This window comes from Astyanax mexicanus, chromosome 23 (genome assembly GCF_023375975.1).
Source record: "Astyanax mexicanus isolate ESR-SI-001 chromosome 23, AstMex3_surface, whole genome shotgun sequence".
NCBI lineage: Eukaryota > Metazoa > Chordata > Actinopteri > Characiformes > Acestrorhamphidae > Astyanax > Astyanax mexicanus.
In genome coordinates, this window is record NC_064430.1 from 20,023,189 (window position 1) to 20,039,502 (window position 16,314).

The 16,314-nt window shown below is 39.5% G+C and overlaps 1 protein-coding gene across 1 annotated transcript in view; it reads right to left on the reverse strand.

The window, feature by feature from the left end:
- Nucleotides 1–517: 517 nt before the first annotated feature.
- The window catches only part of sh3bp4a (SH3-domain binding protein 4a), a 62,983-nt gene continuing 47,186 nt past the window's right edge, over nucleotides 518–16,314 (reverse strand). Inside the window, exons 4-5 of the mRNA XM_007238294.4 lie at nucleotides 4,575–4,763; nucleotides 518–3,430 (exon numbers count right to left, since the gene is read on the reverse strand). Coding sequence (XP_007238356.2) covers nucleotides 3,206–3,430; nucleotides 4,575–4,763 — 414 coding nt within the window. The 3' untranslated portion in view covers nucleotides 518–3,205. The remainder of the gene's footprint in view (nucleotides 3,431–4,574; nucleotides 4,764–16,314) is intronic.

Here is a 16,314-nt window from a genome sequence, read left to right on the forward strand (position 1 = left end):
AGTGGTTAGCTAACTACATTAGCCTTATAGTTCTAGTGCTAATTTCTGGGGCATTTGCTTTCACTAGTGGTTAGCTAGCTACATTAGCCTCAAAGGTTTAACTTTTTTTGAGGTCTATTTTGCCTAGGGCCCCCAAATGCCTTGAAACAGCTGTGTATATTATAGTTATATAATAGACAGCAGTGAAATATTGTTTTTTTTTTTTTTTGCAATGTTGCTGTTGTGTTTAAAGTCAGGAGGATCCTTTGAAAATGAATTTTGAGTTGGCAGCTTTTCTATTATTTTGTGAGTTCAAGGAAATGTTTAGATAACTGTCCCGGCTAATGGTACAGTATAGACAGTGATTAGGCAAAAAAACACTGGAATGTTCTTTTAAAGATGTCAAAACTTCCTGATAAACAGTCAGACAGTTCTTACTGTGCAGTGCTAATGTCATATCACCTGCGCATTGATACTCTTGCTATCATTATCTGCCATACTTATCAGCAGCCTGCGTATTAAGGTCGAGTCATAGAGGTAAAAGCTGACAGCTGTTTTATTATTGAATCCATTGGAACAAATTGTACAGCACATCTGATTCAAAATATCTCTAAACATTTGGCAGAAACTAAGACAACATGTGAGACATAGCGGCCTACTATTTTCCAATATTTACTGTCAGAGAAATCAGAGATCTCATTGATTAGACAGAGCTCTATCCATTCAGAGAATATACAGCTACGCAATTAGTCAGGCTTCCGCAGGCTTGATGCAGACGTTACAGCGGCCAGATAGGTGCTAAATGTCCAGCAACTGAGATCATATACAAAAAATCTTAATAAAACAGCATTGAAATGATGATTAATTTGATTAACACAAGTTTGGAGCAAATAAATCAGTGGAAATAAAGACACGTAACAGCAGAAATACAAAACAAATAGAAATAAAGAAACAGAACAAAACTGACTAAACATGTCTTTTCATCGCCTACATACATAAATAGAGACACACACAGAAACGCACATTTCAAGTGGACCACTTATAACAATAATACTGCAACTTAACACTTTAATCATTCAAAAACCGTTGATTTTGGCAATTCAAATAAGGTTTTTCTAACTTCCCTTCAGTCAGAAAAAAATGAAAATTTGGACACACTTCTTAATTTCTTCTAGATAAGCAGCGCTAACAACGTTTAGCCTAGCATAATGAATGGAAGTCTATGGGAGGCTAGCAGAGTTGGTGTGTTTTAATTCTGTTTAACTAAACATACTTTGTGTAAAATGCAAAAAATGCTAACAGTGTAGTGAAGTAGCTCTGTTTATCCAAACTAAAAGGAAAAAATACTTCATGATGTGGCAAGGTAAGGACAGCTCACTGCCGTATATGTGCATTTAGCTGTGTTGTCTAAAAGCAATTAGCATTTTAGCCAAATTAAATAAAAAATAAAGAAGGCTGAGTGCCCTCCTGCCTCAGAATCCTGTCTGACTAGGCAGCATATCATATGTTTTGGACACAGAGGACTGTATCAATGAAATGAAATGAACAATGCTAGCCAGATAGCTAAACCAATAACGTAAAATGCTAATAGATAGCTAGCAGTTAACTAAAAGAAACTAGGTACAGTAATTCCAGAAATTCTGCTAGCTTTTACTAGTGGTTAGCTAGCTACATTAGCCTCATAGGTCTAACCTTTTTTGCCTAGGGCCCCCAAATGCCTTGAAACAAACCTTTGAAAAAGAATTTTGAGTTGGCAGCTTTTCTATTATTTTGTAAGTTCAAGGAAATGTTTAAACACTGGAATGTTCTTTTAAAGATGTCAAAACTTTCTGATAAACAGACAGTGAATCTGTATTTACAGAACTACAGATTAGAATGAGGACAAATTAAATGTTAAAATCTTTAAAAACCGCCTGATTTGAAATGTAAAAAACGTATAGACGCGCCCACATGGGAAGCCGACAGCTCCGCCAAGGCTGAACACATCCAAGAATAGTGCTAGTGGACTTGTACTGTAAGTCTAGCTAAACCTCAGCCTAATGCCTGTGTTTGCTTTTGGACTGTGAGACACTTTGTTACAGACCTGACATTTTACTGGGATTTTATACTTTGTCCAAAGTAAAACACTGCCACAACACTGCTGTGTGCATTGCTAAGGGGTGCATATATTTCAGGCAGGCTATACTTCCAGACACTGACAGATGTCAGGAATTTGCATTGCTAATGCTAACACTGTCATACTTGTTTGGCCTTAGCTTCAGTTTCTGACTCAAGGCAAGCAGAGAAAAGCTGAATTAATTGCCAACAACCTTTTTTGAACAGCAAAAAATGACATTCAGACACTTAACCGTCCCTAGAACCTTTAGTTTTTTTTTTTTTTTGTTAAAAAGACGTGTAACATGACTCTTGCTAATTCCACAGGGTTCGTTAATTCACAATTAGCATCCTATCACTCCTATTGACCTTCTGTTGTGCGCTTGTCCATCTCAGACTGTTCATGTGTCTTTACCAAAGCGAGCGGACACATGAGTTTTTTATTCTTTTGTGAGAAATTAAAGCATTTTCAGAATTAGACTTTGAATTTTACTTTTTTGAATTTAACAGTGAAATGTTAAACATGCCGTTAAAGCAAAAAAGGCTTACGATCATTTGGCAATTCAGGTAAAGGAAGGGTCGACAGGTCGAACAGGTGAACAACAAAGAGACGCTACTAGACTGAACCGCAGACTTTATATCAGAAAAACAAACTCTTTTTTTTTGTTTGCTATTGTTATCAGAAAAAAAATCTATTCAGAAAAGTGTCAAAGTGATTCTACAAATTGTCGCTGTGCCACAGTATATAAAAAAATATATGTATCGCAAAAGGAGGAGAATTTAAAAAAATGCCTTTTAGAGCTTCAAAATACAGCCATATGTTAGACCACATTAGTGTTTTGGCTTGATTGACTTGATTGACTAGACTAGGTGTCCAATCAGGAACGAGGGGCGGAGAGTAGTATGAAAAAAATCCACACTGAGGTAAAACATGGTGGTGGTAGTCACTGTCACTGTTTTTGACAATACTTAAGAAAGCCCAGAAGAAGTCCAAGAAGTCCAAGGTGCCCAAAGTGAAAGTCCAGCGTGTCCTCCAGCAATGAGTGGACAGAAAAGATAATTCCTTCCGTAATGAGACAAGGTAAGGAAGGGCGGGGCGGGGCGGAGTCCAGGTAGATAGGAGGTGTGTCCTCTAGATGGCGAAGTCGTCCTGAGGGGCAGGACTGAAGGCAGAGCTCCGGAGCATGTCCAGGCAGTTGACGAGGATGAGGGTACCAGTGAGGTGCTTCCAGCGTTTGGTAAGGGGGTTCTTCATGCGGTCCAGGCCCAGGTGTAGCTCCTGGATCACATCACGGTAACTGTCCCCGATCTGAGCAGCCCACGTCAGCAGGAAGTCGTACGCCGGCTTCCACATGGCCTGTGATTGGAGAGAGAGTGTTGGTTATTTGTATCTGTACTGTACTAGGATACCCTTATTGCTTTATACTATTCTGTTTGGAAATGTTACTTTTCATGCACACAGCTTTGTTTGACTCTCTATGGCATGAATTATATTATTTAGGAGGAAAGATGTCATTGTTGGAAGATTGGGAGTCCTTGTGGATATAGCAAACTCAAGTTTAGATTTTAACTTTCGAAAACAAGTTGACAATTTGAATCAGGTGGTGTTTTAGAGCAAGGAAGCACCTAAAATATGCAAGGTAGGAGAGAAGCATAGGTGATAAAAAAAAAAACAGGGCTTTGGCAACTAATACAGAACATTTGGAGAAGCACCCTGTTCATTCTCTACTCCACGCATAAAAAACAAACAGACAAAAAAAACAACAACATATTTTTCCTCATTTTGTCTGATTTTCTCACCCATTCAGCTTCTACTCAGCTGTATATCCCCCATCACTAGTGATGCCACAACCCAAGGAGGATGATGACTAGCACATGCCTCCTCCGACACATGTGAAGTCAGCCACCGCCTCTTTTCGAACTGCCGAGTAGCATTACAGCTCTCGCGGAGGAAAGCGCAGCGACTTGGTTCTGATCCATCAGCTCACAGACGCCAGGTGCTGATCGTCGTCACCCTTGAGAGTGATGAGGGGAGAGAGAGCCCAGAGGGAGCAATAGGCTGTTGTGCTCTCTCGGGCACCGGCAGCTGAGGACAAGCTGCATGACCGGGAATGATTTATAGCTTGATTATAGTGGCAGCGCTTAGCCTGCTGGACCACTCAACACACCCACTCCACTTATTCATTTCAGATCAGTAACAGAAATAAACCTAAATTCCTAACTTTAATAATTTACACATAAAATATAGACAACCACAACAAAATGAAAGGTTTGCAATGTTTGATTTGTATTCAGGAAAATACTGATTTTAAAAGTTTACGAAAGTGCCAATTTTATGATTTTTTTTCATTATCACTGAGGGCAACACTGTGGTGGTTGTGTAAGTGGTGGGGTAGAAGCTGTCAGCTACATTAGTCTTGTAGCTCCAGTGCTAACAATAAAGAAGACTGTAAACTTTACAGTGGGCAGTATAAACTTGGTGTGTGTTTGTTTTCCTTCACCTCGCTGTCCACCACTCCTGTGCGGTCCCTGTGCGGAGCCTCATAAGCCTCCATCTGCTGTTTGGACACTCTGGCTAGTTTCTCGGCCAGCTCTCTCCAGCGTGGGGCGACCTCCACAGCAGTGGTCAGCAGCACAAAGTCCAAAATCAGCCTGGCCACCAGACCCTGACAGTCCATCTTCAGCAGAGCCTGAGGGACACAGAAAACAAACAAAGTTTGTTTTTATATCATAACAGAAAATGTTCATACTCAAAATAGCATCTCACACATATTCAATCTTGTATACATTTGGTGATGTGGCTGGCCATGGCATAGCATCTGTCTCTTCAAGACAAGCTCTTAAAGAGGCACTAAACCCTAAACCGAAATGTGCTTATATTTATATAAACCTTTCCTAACCTTTTATTGTGGTCATTTCTGTCTCTGGAGCGCCCCCACAGATTCAACTGTGCTGTAGGTGAGGATGAAAAAACTCACAATATGCAAATCACTCAATCAATAATACGTCCCACCCCAATGACGTCCAACCATCTGTGTCTCATAGGTATCAGAAGCACACTGCTCAGCCCAATCAGCTCTCCATTATTCCCCACCCCTAAACCCATACATCACCCAGAACCCCTTTCAAACTACCCCTTCCATTTTTTAAGCATTTTTCAAATTTGTGCTGAGGGTGGAGTTGGCTAAAATCAGAAGGTTTAGTTATCCTTTTAGGAGCCAGCAGTATGCAGATGAGCACTGTCCTGTTGAAATAAATAGCATGTTTTTAGCTCTTTGGCTGTTCAGAGGCGAGTATTATTGGCCTGTAGCCTGCAGCTAACACCGGCTAGCACTGCTTTAGCAGCATTAACATTACCCACTAACCGCGCTAAGCACTAGCTCTTTTGCTTTTCAGAGGTGAGTATTATCGGCCTGTTGCCTGCTGCTAACCCCAGCTAGCACTGCTGGAGAGCAGCCTTAACATTACTGTTAGCGGCCAGCCGCTAATGCTAATGCTCCAGTTTTAGTGGAAATCTGTGGAGATTAACATCCAGCGCTCATTTGACTTGTTTGACTCATCTGAAATGTTTTTTTTTTTAAGAATTACAGTTTTGTTTGCTTAACTTAGCTCTATCCACTGGTGAGACCTGCTTAATCTGGTGTGCCTTACGCATAAAAATAGACTGGAAAATAGACATTTTTTGATGGTGCGCCTTATAATCCAGTGTGACGTATAGTGCGAAAAACTATGATACTGATTGTACCGGACCTTATTACCATAACGTGGGCTGTCAACGTGCCTGTATTGAAGTCCAAAGCTAATCCGGCATTATTAGAAATTCTACTGTACACCATGAACCAGGCTTTCTGCAACAAACAAACCATTTATCAGTATCTGTGTCTGTAAATGTAAAAGTACATGAGATAAAATATCTTATATATAAATTAATTTTGTTACTGATGGCCTTAAACAACCCATTCTGAGAATTTGTTCTGTAGAACCATTGCACAGTTCAGAATGTACAGTCGTTTATCAGCACTTGTGACAGAATATAAAATTGTGCACAATGCAGAGTTAGAGGCCTGCGGTGAATTCACGTCCGGTGACGGTCCATTTACATTCCTCAGATTAGTAACTTAGAAAAGCAGAGCTGCGGCAAGGAAGAAGCAAGCTCTGTGATTGGCTGGGAAAGGCTGGGTTTATTATAGATAATTCACTTGGTCACAGTACCAACAAACACACACACACATAGTACAGCAGGAAATCACACACACACATCTTCACACACCCACACAGAAAAGCGAGAGATATTTATCGCACACTAATTTAAACACACACACACACACACACTCTTCCTCTCTCTCTAAGAACAGCAAACCACAAATATCCAGAGGATTCTAAACATCGGAGCCATTTAGCAATAGTGTATTGGATTCAGAAAATTATAATGTATATAATTCTTAGATGCCTATTTTACACCTAGGACGTAAGTTGTGTTCAGGTAAATTTATGGTGTATTGCTATCTTAGCAACAGAAAACACAGGTGCACCACTGACTGAAAACATCCCAGACAACAATCAACAATCAGATGCTCATTTATCTTGGCAACACAGAAAATAAAATAACCTTGTTGTTCATGTAAATGACCTGCTTTCAGACCTCAAATAATGCAAAGAAAGTTTTAACAGTTCAGTAATAAATATTTGGTGGAATATCCCTGGCTTTTAATCACAGTTTTTATGTATCTTGGCATCATGTTCTCCTCCACCAGTCTTACACACTGCTTTTGGATAACTTTATGCTGCTTTACTCCTGCTGCAAAAATTCAAGCAGTTCAGCTTGGTGGTTTGATGGTTTGTGATATCCATATTATCATTGATTATATTCCAGAGGTTTTGAATTTGGTAAAATCAAAGAAACGCTTCATGTACTTGTGTGTGTATAACTCCATGCTCTCCTTTCCACATCTCTGTTTATTTGTATTCATTCCTTTCTTTCTGAACCAATCTTTTTTATCTCTTATTCTTCTCTCTTTTCTTTCCTCTTTTCCCTCCTGTCCCTTATTCCTGTCTCTCTATCTCTATCTTTCTCTCTCTTCACGGATGAATAACTGCATCCTTCAAAACACAGCCAGTCCTGTTTCCTGTCTCTCTCTCACACACACACACACACACAGTGAGAGAGCGCCGTATTTGGAGTGAGAGTGGGCCTGTGGAGAATTGAGGGTAATCCCCACTCTACTCTGAGGAACGGAGGGATGTAGAGAAGAAAAGAACAGTTGGAGCTGGAAGAAGACATTGACGCTGGAAAGTGTGTGTGTGTGTGTGTGTGTGCGCGCATCTGTACCAAGGGGAAGTTATAATCTCTGCTAGTTCTTGTAACAGTGTTAACAAACAACAGCAATCAAACTCAGACACCCGTTAATAAAAAAAAACACCCATAACATTAGGACCACCTTCTTGTTTTAAACATCCCTTATTCTTTATTTCAGCTCCTCTGATCATATAGAAGCACTTTTTATGTACGTATAATTAAAGACTGTAGTCCTGCCTCAGTTTCTCTGTGTAATGTATTATCCTCTACTTACTCTGTTCTTTAATAGTCAGGACCCCACAGGACCTGGGATTATTTGGGTGGTGGATCATTCTCAGCACTGCAGTGACTGTACTGACATGGTGGTGGTGTGTTGTGTTAGTGTGTGTTGTGCTTGACACAGCAGTGCTGCTCAGAGACAGAAGCTCTGAATCTGTTGCTACACAGTTTCTATTGGTCATCCACTAGTCCTTCATCAGTGCTCACCAGATGCTGCCCACAGGATGCAGAGCACAGAACTTTGGATATTTCTGGTCAGTAGACTTTTCTCAGTGCAGCAGTGACACTTGCTGTAGGTGTTTAAAAACTCCAGCAGCACTGCTGTGTCTGATCCACTCATACCACCACAACACACACTATCACCTCATACACCACCACAATGTCAGTGTTACAGCAGTGCTGAGAATGAATGAACCACCTCCATCCTATCAATTCCTCCTTATCCCAACTCAAAATCACAAAAGTACCAAAAATACCCAAAAGTACCAAAATACCATTTTGGTGGAACACAGTTTCACTACTCCACAGTTTAATATAATAGGTATTAGGGGTGTAATGGTACAGAGAATTCAAGGTTTGGTTCACACCTCGGTATAAACCCAATGATTTGGTGCCGTTTCGGTACGGTTGGTGGAAAAATGAAAGAGGCAGGGCATTGTGTAGAGCCTCACCTTTATTATCTTCATAATAACAATGAATCTTCATTGTAACCTTGTTTTGTTTTTTGGGATTGGATGTTGTAATGGGGCTCGAGCTCTTTTATTATTAAATGCTTGAAACCAGGGCCCTCTCCTATTGCATCATTGGAGATGGGACCAATCTGATACAATATTGGTATCCTGGCCGATACTGACGTAATTTAGCGTATTGTACGGTCTGTTTCCGTCTCATTATGTAACCTTAATCATAGTACTAATAATACACTAAAAGTATCGGAATCCGATCGGAGCTGAAAAAAATGGGATAGTCCCATCACTAGTCATCATGAGTGGCTCCATCTTTTGGATCTTGTTGGAACAAACAAACAGTGAGCCTGATTGTGGCATTACTTTAACAGTTGAAACTATTTTTTTCCCTAAACATATTAAGAGAGAGAGAGCATGTGCAGAAAAGAGTCTCCTATAGGCTGTACCATGTATTCTGCGTGTGTTTACTGAACCATGACGATTTGCAAAGAATACACTTACCGTTACTCCCTAATTAAATTCATGATTACTTTCTGTGAATTATCCTATTCTATTGCCAGTGTTACTAAACAAGCTGTGTGTGTTTGTGTGCGTTTGCACCTCAATGTCAGCACTGGAAGCGACTTAAAGTAGCTGAGTGCAGCTTTCGTTAGAGGAAGCTTCCCACGAATAATTGGACATATTGTATCTTTCGCAGGCATTCTCCATTTTTCATAGCCGCCTCTTTCTCTCTATATATAATTTGCTCTTTCTTCTCCGATCCGCTAATGCAGCATCTGGGTTCAGGCCAGGAGGAGCCCGTTTGAGGAGTTTTTTGGAGAGAGAGAGTGTGTGTGTTTGTGGAGGCCTTTGGAGAGAGAGAGAGAGGGTGTGTGTGTGTGTGTGTGTGTGTGTTTGCTGCGTCTGCTGATGGCTGACATTTCGGACGCTACAGTGAAATGTCAGGGACGTTCCAGCAGAACAAACACAGCAAGCCTGGTGGACTGAGGCTGTTATTTAACTCGGTAATTAAGTACAAGCGTAATTAATTTTTCTCAGATAAATTACTTTTTTTTCCCCACACGCTTCATTTCTGGTGAGAATGCCTGATTGTTCTTTCTTGCAGAACTATGGTTCTGACTTAGTCCAGGCCTTTATTTATCTGTATCCAACTCTTGCCCACTGTTTGCCAGGGTCCTGGTTTCTGGGAACGTTCTATTTTGGAGATCTGGCCCAAGTTCTCTGACTCCATTCTCTGCCTGCAGGCTCAGATTTAGTAAGCTAGAACCAGATAATACCAATAATACCAATACCAATAGGCACATGGTAGTGAAATGGTGCTTCTTTTTAAAGTGTGGACAAACTTTTAAACATAAAGGAGTTACAAAAAAGAAACATAAACTTCTTTAGGTTCCATTACAAATGTTCCACGTTGGTAACAGTGATGCATAAGTGCTGTAAATAACTTTTCTAATTGTTAAGGAATCTTTCCATCAAGTAAAAGGGTTGTTTAAGCCTTTAAAGGCTTTAATTGGCCATGCTAAATTGCTTATGTCACAAAGGAGGTTCCACAGCTTTATAAATTAGCATGAAATCACATCCCATTATAAAACTCAGCAGAGGGCTTTTAATTTGAAACAGATTTCTGTAAGACAGGGAGGTGAGCAGAGAGAAATAAAGGTGGACAAATTAGCTAATGATAAATTAAAATAACATTCAGAAAGATGCCTGGACACCCAAGCGCTTCATGACTCTGAGCACTGTTCAGTTCCTCACCGCGCCGCAATGTGCCACTCAGCATTTGAACAGTTCTGCATTAAATTCATATGAAGTCATATAAAGAGAAAGAAGGAAACAGTGGATCACATTACATCACCCTAGCTCTGTAAACAAAAACTGTAAACAGAGTAAACAGAGCTGTTAGCTCCTTCTTAGCTATAGCTCCTAATGCTATAAGCCGAGGTGGGCGAGGCCAGGAAGTCACTGGTTGACGTAGACACCCTACATCTCTCTGTTCAACTTGTATTTCTGAGGATTTTCTTTTACTATCCACTGCAGACAAGGGAGGCTGAAGAACAGTTTCATATGCAGCATGCCTATACAACTCAGAGAGACCTATAGTATTTCACAAAGAACAAGAAAGTATGGATTTTAAGTAAAATGAGCTAATTAAGGAGGAATCTTTCCATCAAGTAAAAGTTATTTTTAAAAAAAGCCTTTAAAGGTTTTAATTTGCACTGCTTAATTCCTAATGTAACCAAAGGAGGTTCCACTGCCTGATAAATTGTCATGAAATCAAATTCTATTATACAAAACAAATGTATTACTGCCATTACCATCCTAGCCCTGTGCAGCTTGTATAAAATGCTCCAGCTTTCAGGTGAAAAATAGTCAGTTTGTGAAGAGACAACAGTAAAAACTAAGCAAATTGATACCAAGCACAATAAGTGATTCTGAACACATTCTGTTTAATTGTGTTAATCTGACAAAAAAAAAAAACCTTAAACTTAAGCTTGTAATTTATTGTATTTTCCTTGTTGTATACTTAGGGGAAATACAACATTTATAGTCGTAGTTTAAGCGAGGCCTAATAGTGGGAGTCTGTTGGTTGGGATATAAAATTTCTGAACAATGTGTCACATGTGTACCGGGTATATGTCATAGAGGCATTATTACTACCCACAGTAGACAGTGCAGTGGGTTCCAATGACCATGACCATTTATTTTGTATGGGAGTATGCAATGTTTAGCCACGACATGGCAACAAGCGACAAATCGACAAAGATTTTCTCCACCTTTTATAAACAAATTATCATGCAGTGAGGCGACATTGGCCAAACAAATTCTTTGGACCAATTACAGACAGGGAGGCCTGAGATCTCCACCTTTTTTTTATGATGCATATTAGAGCTGTCCAATCTCCAAAGCGGCAACTTTACAGCAGAGAGCTAAAACCTTTTTAACTTTTAATGAAAGTCAATGTAAAAAGAGTTTATTTCAAGACATTTTGGAGAAATTCTATTGGTCCATTCATCTACAAAAATGGAGATGAAGCTAAATATACTTGCTTTTTATTGGATAGCCACAATATTTGCTCAAATTAAGGGGCAGTTTGAAGAAAAATGAAGCATAGGTGGGTAGCTTGCTAGATTAGTCTCTGAGCTAGCCATGGTACGAATAATAATAATGATAATAGTTCCTGTCCCATGACTTTTGCCACATCTGTGACTATGTGAAGTTTGACTGAATGTTTTAGCTAAAAGAAAAGCTCACGATTAACAGTGCTGTGGTCTTAAGCTACAATGGGACCTGGCAAAGGTTATTGGACATGATATTAGTTGCATCCCATGACCACTGGCATGTTAGTGAATATTTGGGGTTTGACTGAACATTTTAGGTAAACAAAAAAACACTTTTTCACCTTTTAAAAGGTGTAAAGATTCTCAAACAATTCACAAAAATGTCTCTTCATGGAATCAAATCTTCTATCTTCTATGGTATTGCTCAAAGAACCTTTTCGAACACCTCTGTGGCCGTTCAGACGGTTAGAAAGCCTGGATTCCTGTAAGTCCCAGGATACTGAACTGAAAGCGAGCTCTTTGATGGCCTGCAGCGAGCCCCTTTTGTTCCATGCGACGTCTTATCGGAACGTGTCCGGCGAGGACTGTCAGCGGCTGATCTTGTAGGAGATCCATTAAATGTGGGACAGGAACAGTGACAGGGGGCCCGGAGGACTCTCTCCACATCCATTATTCACACGCCGTCAAAGACGACGCAGACAGCTTCCAGAACCTTCTCTCAGGCCAGTTATTGATGTGTCACGCGAAACAGGACGGCCCGTCACAAACAGCGTTTAAGGCTTAAGTGCCGTCTGAAAAATGAGGGGAGCCACGGTGAGGTCTTTAAAACGAGGCCATGAAAAGAACAGATCTGGTTCTGTTGTAAAACGTCTGAGTTTGAGTGTAAAGAACCTTCTTCAATTTGAAGAACCTCTACAAATAAAAACACTACATTAGGGTCTATAATAATAGTACAGTTTAGAGATTATTTAGCTTATATAACCCAACAAAAGAACTCCTTCACTGTAAAAACTGTGATAAACTTCAGTGTCTGAATGATTTAGAAAGCCAAGCTGAGATGATGATGACACAGGCCAGTGCTGCAACCTAAAAAAAGTGTCTGGCATATATTTAATACATATAATACTTTTTTTAGGAAAAGTTAGAATAGATATATGGTCTATACAAAAAAAATGATCTTTTCACAAAATCACTTAATCACATAAAGAGATTTCACCAGCTCTACTCTTGTCAGTTTCAGTCTCTTTCAGGACGAGCCATATAAGAGCTCTGGACAGTAGGTAAAGATCCCTCCCTCAGACAAAGTCTACCCTCTAATCCTGCTGTGTACTGTATACGGTTCTCATCCAGCAGACCGATTCGGCATTTCTTTATCTGATCTAATATGTGGGACTTTGGTGGGAGTTGACAGGTGAGAGGTCTTACAAAAAACGGATGGATGGATTTTGTTCGTGCTTGGAGTTTTTATAGGGACAGTCTAGAAACTACAAAATTACAAAAGCAAGGAAATGTGAGTTTTGCATAATATGTCCCCTTTAAAAATAATATAAAATGAAAAATAAAAATAAAATTGATAAACGATAGGTCCTGGGAAATGTATAGTAATCCAATAATAATGCATAGTGAATACTGAATAATTCATAATAGATATAAAATAATTTAGATAAGATAAGGAACACTTTAATAGTATATATTGAATATTTTTGAGTGTATACGGAATAATTTACAGCAGATGCTGAATAACTTATAGTGGATACCTAACAATTCATAGCAGATAATTTAGATACTGTAGATAATGAGTAATTCATAGTGAACTTTAGTTGATATTGAATAATTCATAGCAGTTACTGAAAACTAAAAACACTGTAGATACTAGTAAATAATTCATAATAGATACTGATGAATTTATATAAGATGCTAAAAATACTGTATTCATAATGGATAGTTATATTTCACTATTTTTAAAATTAGACTAGATCAGAGACAGTCTTTTTTAAAAGCTTATTTTATACTTAAATCTAACTTTTTTTATAAACTTGGGGAAAAAAGCAGTTCTGGTTATTTTCACATAGAAGCAGCCCATTGGCTTCTATTATAAGTAAGTATGTTTTTTCAGTTCTCTTTCAATGTACAGGAACATGTGTTGAAATGACTGTCTGCGGTAACGGACCATAAGCTTGAAAAATGAAAGCGCTGAAAACTGTTGACGTTCTAATGAATTCAAGAACATCCAAGTGACTCCCTGATTCCAGGTCCAGAACTTTTACTCGCAGCCATTCGAGTTCATTAACATGGGCAGCGCATTCTTCTACCAGACATCATCGTTCGTGTTATCTCCTCATTCCAGAGCCACTGGAATGCTAACTCCGTTGCCAGAACAGTCGCCCGGAATCCCATAAGAACATCTTATAAGAACGTGGCTGGCAGTCTTCCGAGTTTCTGAGCTAATGAAGGGACCCCTCGTTTCCATTCCGAGAAAAAGAGCCTCAGGAATGCCCGGAATTCTTGTGCCTGTCAGTCACAGGCTCCAACAAAGGCATTCCGGAATTAAAGTCTGGAATGAAAAGTCTGGAATTAGCATGCAGGACACCAAGGATGTGCCCGTACCACCTGCTCGGAATGTGACCGTTTTAATGTGGCCCGCATGCTGAATCAGAGATCGCACTAACTCTGTCAAAACTGTTAAAAATAGAGCGAGACTCACCCCATCTGAACCAAACCATCTGTCCCCTGAGGCGACTGGAAAAACACCTCGGAACGTCCACTGCAGAGCTGGCCGGCTCAATAAATTGGACCCGACTTGGGGCAGATGCTTGTCTAAACATCGGTGTTGGAAAAGTCATTATGGGCAGGCAGAAAAAGGTGGTGAACCCACTGGAATGGGTTTTTGAACTGGATTTCTGCAGGAATGGGTCCCATAATGGCATTTGATAATAATTCGCCCAAAAGAAGTATAGCCTGCCTTATTTAACCAACAGCAACAACCGGTCACTGGTAAACACTAAACACTAAACACTCAACCTCAACCTGCATTACCATGATATTGTTCAAAAAAAGGGGACATTCAATCCTGGATCTTTAGTGGCACAACTTTCTAAGGTTCTACTCTTACACACCTGTTGATATTGCTGCTACCAATAAAATCAGGGCTTAGCAACAGCAGCTTGGAGCACAGGGACGAAAGAATAAGAAAAGGTCCAGATTTATGCACCAGATGCAAGACATGGGGCCCAACCAGCATGCAAAAAGCCATGATAAATGTCTTCATCCTCACTCATATGGCTACACCCTTTACAGCCCATTGCATCACATTTCCTCTACTGGTAATGGCAACCCTTGGGATACTTTGGGTTTATAGGGGGTGGCATTGAGGGCATTTCATTTCTGAACCCTATTCTATTTTCTATTTGATAATAGAAAAGCACCGATAGATGGACACTTATTAAGACACACTATCAAATTATTCGTGATCTACAAGGCACATCATTATAATTTATTACAAGAAATTGCAAAAAAAAAAAAAATCTTCCACAAGAAGGGCAACAAGTGGAGCACTTCTGCCCAGTCCCATTTCAATCCCCTTCTTGTAAGATTTTAGGTTTACAGAGGAAGTGTTAGGGTTATATGTCCCTTCAACTGTATAATTTTCAGAGGCACACTCAAAACAGAGGGCTGTGAGAAACACTGGCAAGAAGGCGGCACAAACAACCAAGGAATGAGAAGTTCCTGTTAAAAATTCCTTGTTCCTTGTTAAAAAATTGCAATATTACCATAGTTTAATGTGTAGTGTCCATGTTTTATGTGTAGTGTCCATGTTGCCCCATTGACTCTGCATAAATCTGCCATTGGTTAGCAATGTCAGTATGACAGTCACGCTCACACCAAACGAGACTGCCATAAAAAAAGCAGAGGTCGTTGTTCTAGTCAAGCTAAAATAGTCCTAAAATACCAGTCTGCTGTGGTTCTTTAGGCCAATTATACTTATTTTTTCTGTTATGTCAAAGCAGACGCTATGGTGTAGCCTGTGCAATTGGCCTATGCCATTGTAAAGGTTTATACTTGTGCATTGGCATGCTTGCATCGCTCTATATTAAGGAATAAGACCAATCACAATCGATGTGGTCTGCTTCACCATTACTCATGGTTACAGTTCTTGGAAGGTGTCCGTCTACACGAGGACTCCCCTTGACGGTGGTTGGTCCTTAACACCATTATCATTTGTTCAGAGACCTCACATCTTTCATACATCAACATAATCCATATATGGTTTAGAAAGGGCAGAAATGACATCCCAATGCGGTAAAGCATCTACAAGACACCCATTGAGAAAACACCTAAAAAAGTGAGATCTCCTTTCCCAACCAATATTATTTACCTTTAGTGCTGCAAACATATTTATATGATGTTTCAAACCAAATAATATCAGTACATGACTCAAAAGTGTCCACAGAAAAAGTGTGAAACTACCTGCTTCACTCAAACTAAAGATAGGTATGCTGTGCACTACTTTATATAGTTTTTATGTTACTTGCACATTTTTACTAAGTAGTTATTTTGCACTAAACATTTTTCATTATTTAGACTAAAAAAGTTTACATCTTTGTATGTAGTTTTCTTTGTGTGCCCTGATCAAAAGAAATTTGGACCAAAACAAGGCCAGTTCCAGGAAAATATAAATTTTAAATTATTATATTTTTGAGCAGCCGTATGGCTTCTGGAGTAAAAGAGATCAGGGCATGTGACTGTCTGATATAATTACTGTGTTATAAGACCTGAAAGAGGAACTGACAAAAACAAAGAAAAAACACACCAAAACAGCCTAGAGTTCAAAGGGTTAACTCCATGAGAATGTGATTGGTTCTAAGCTCTGCGCTCTGTAACCTGAGACCTCTTTTGAGGTTTCATAATTGTTTATTCTAAG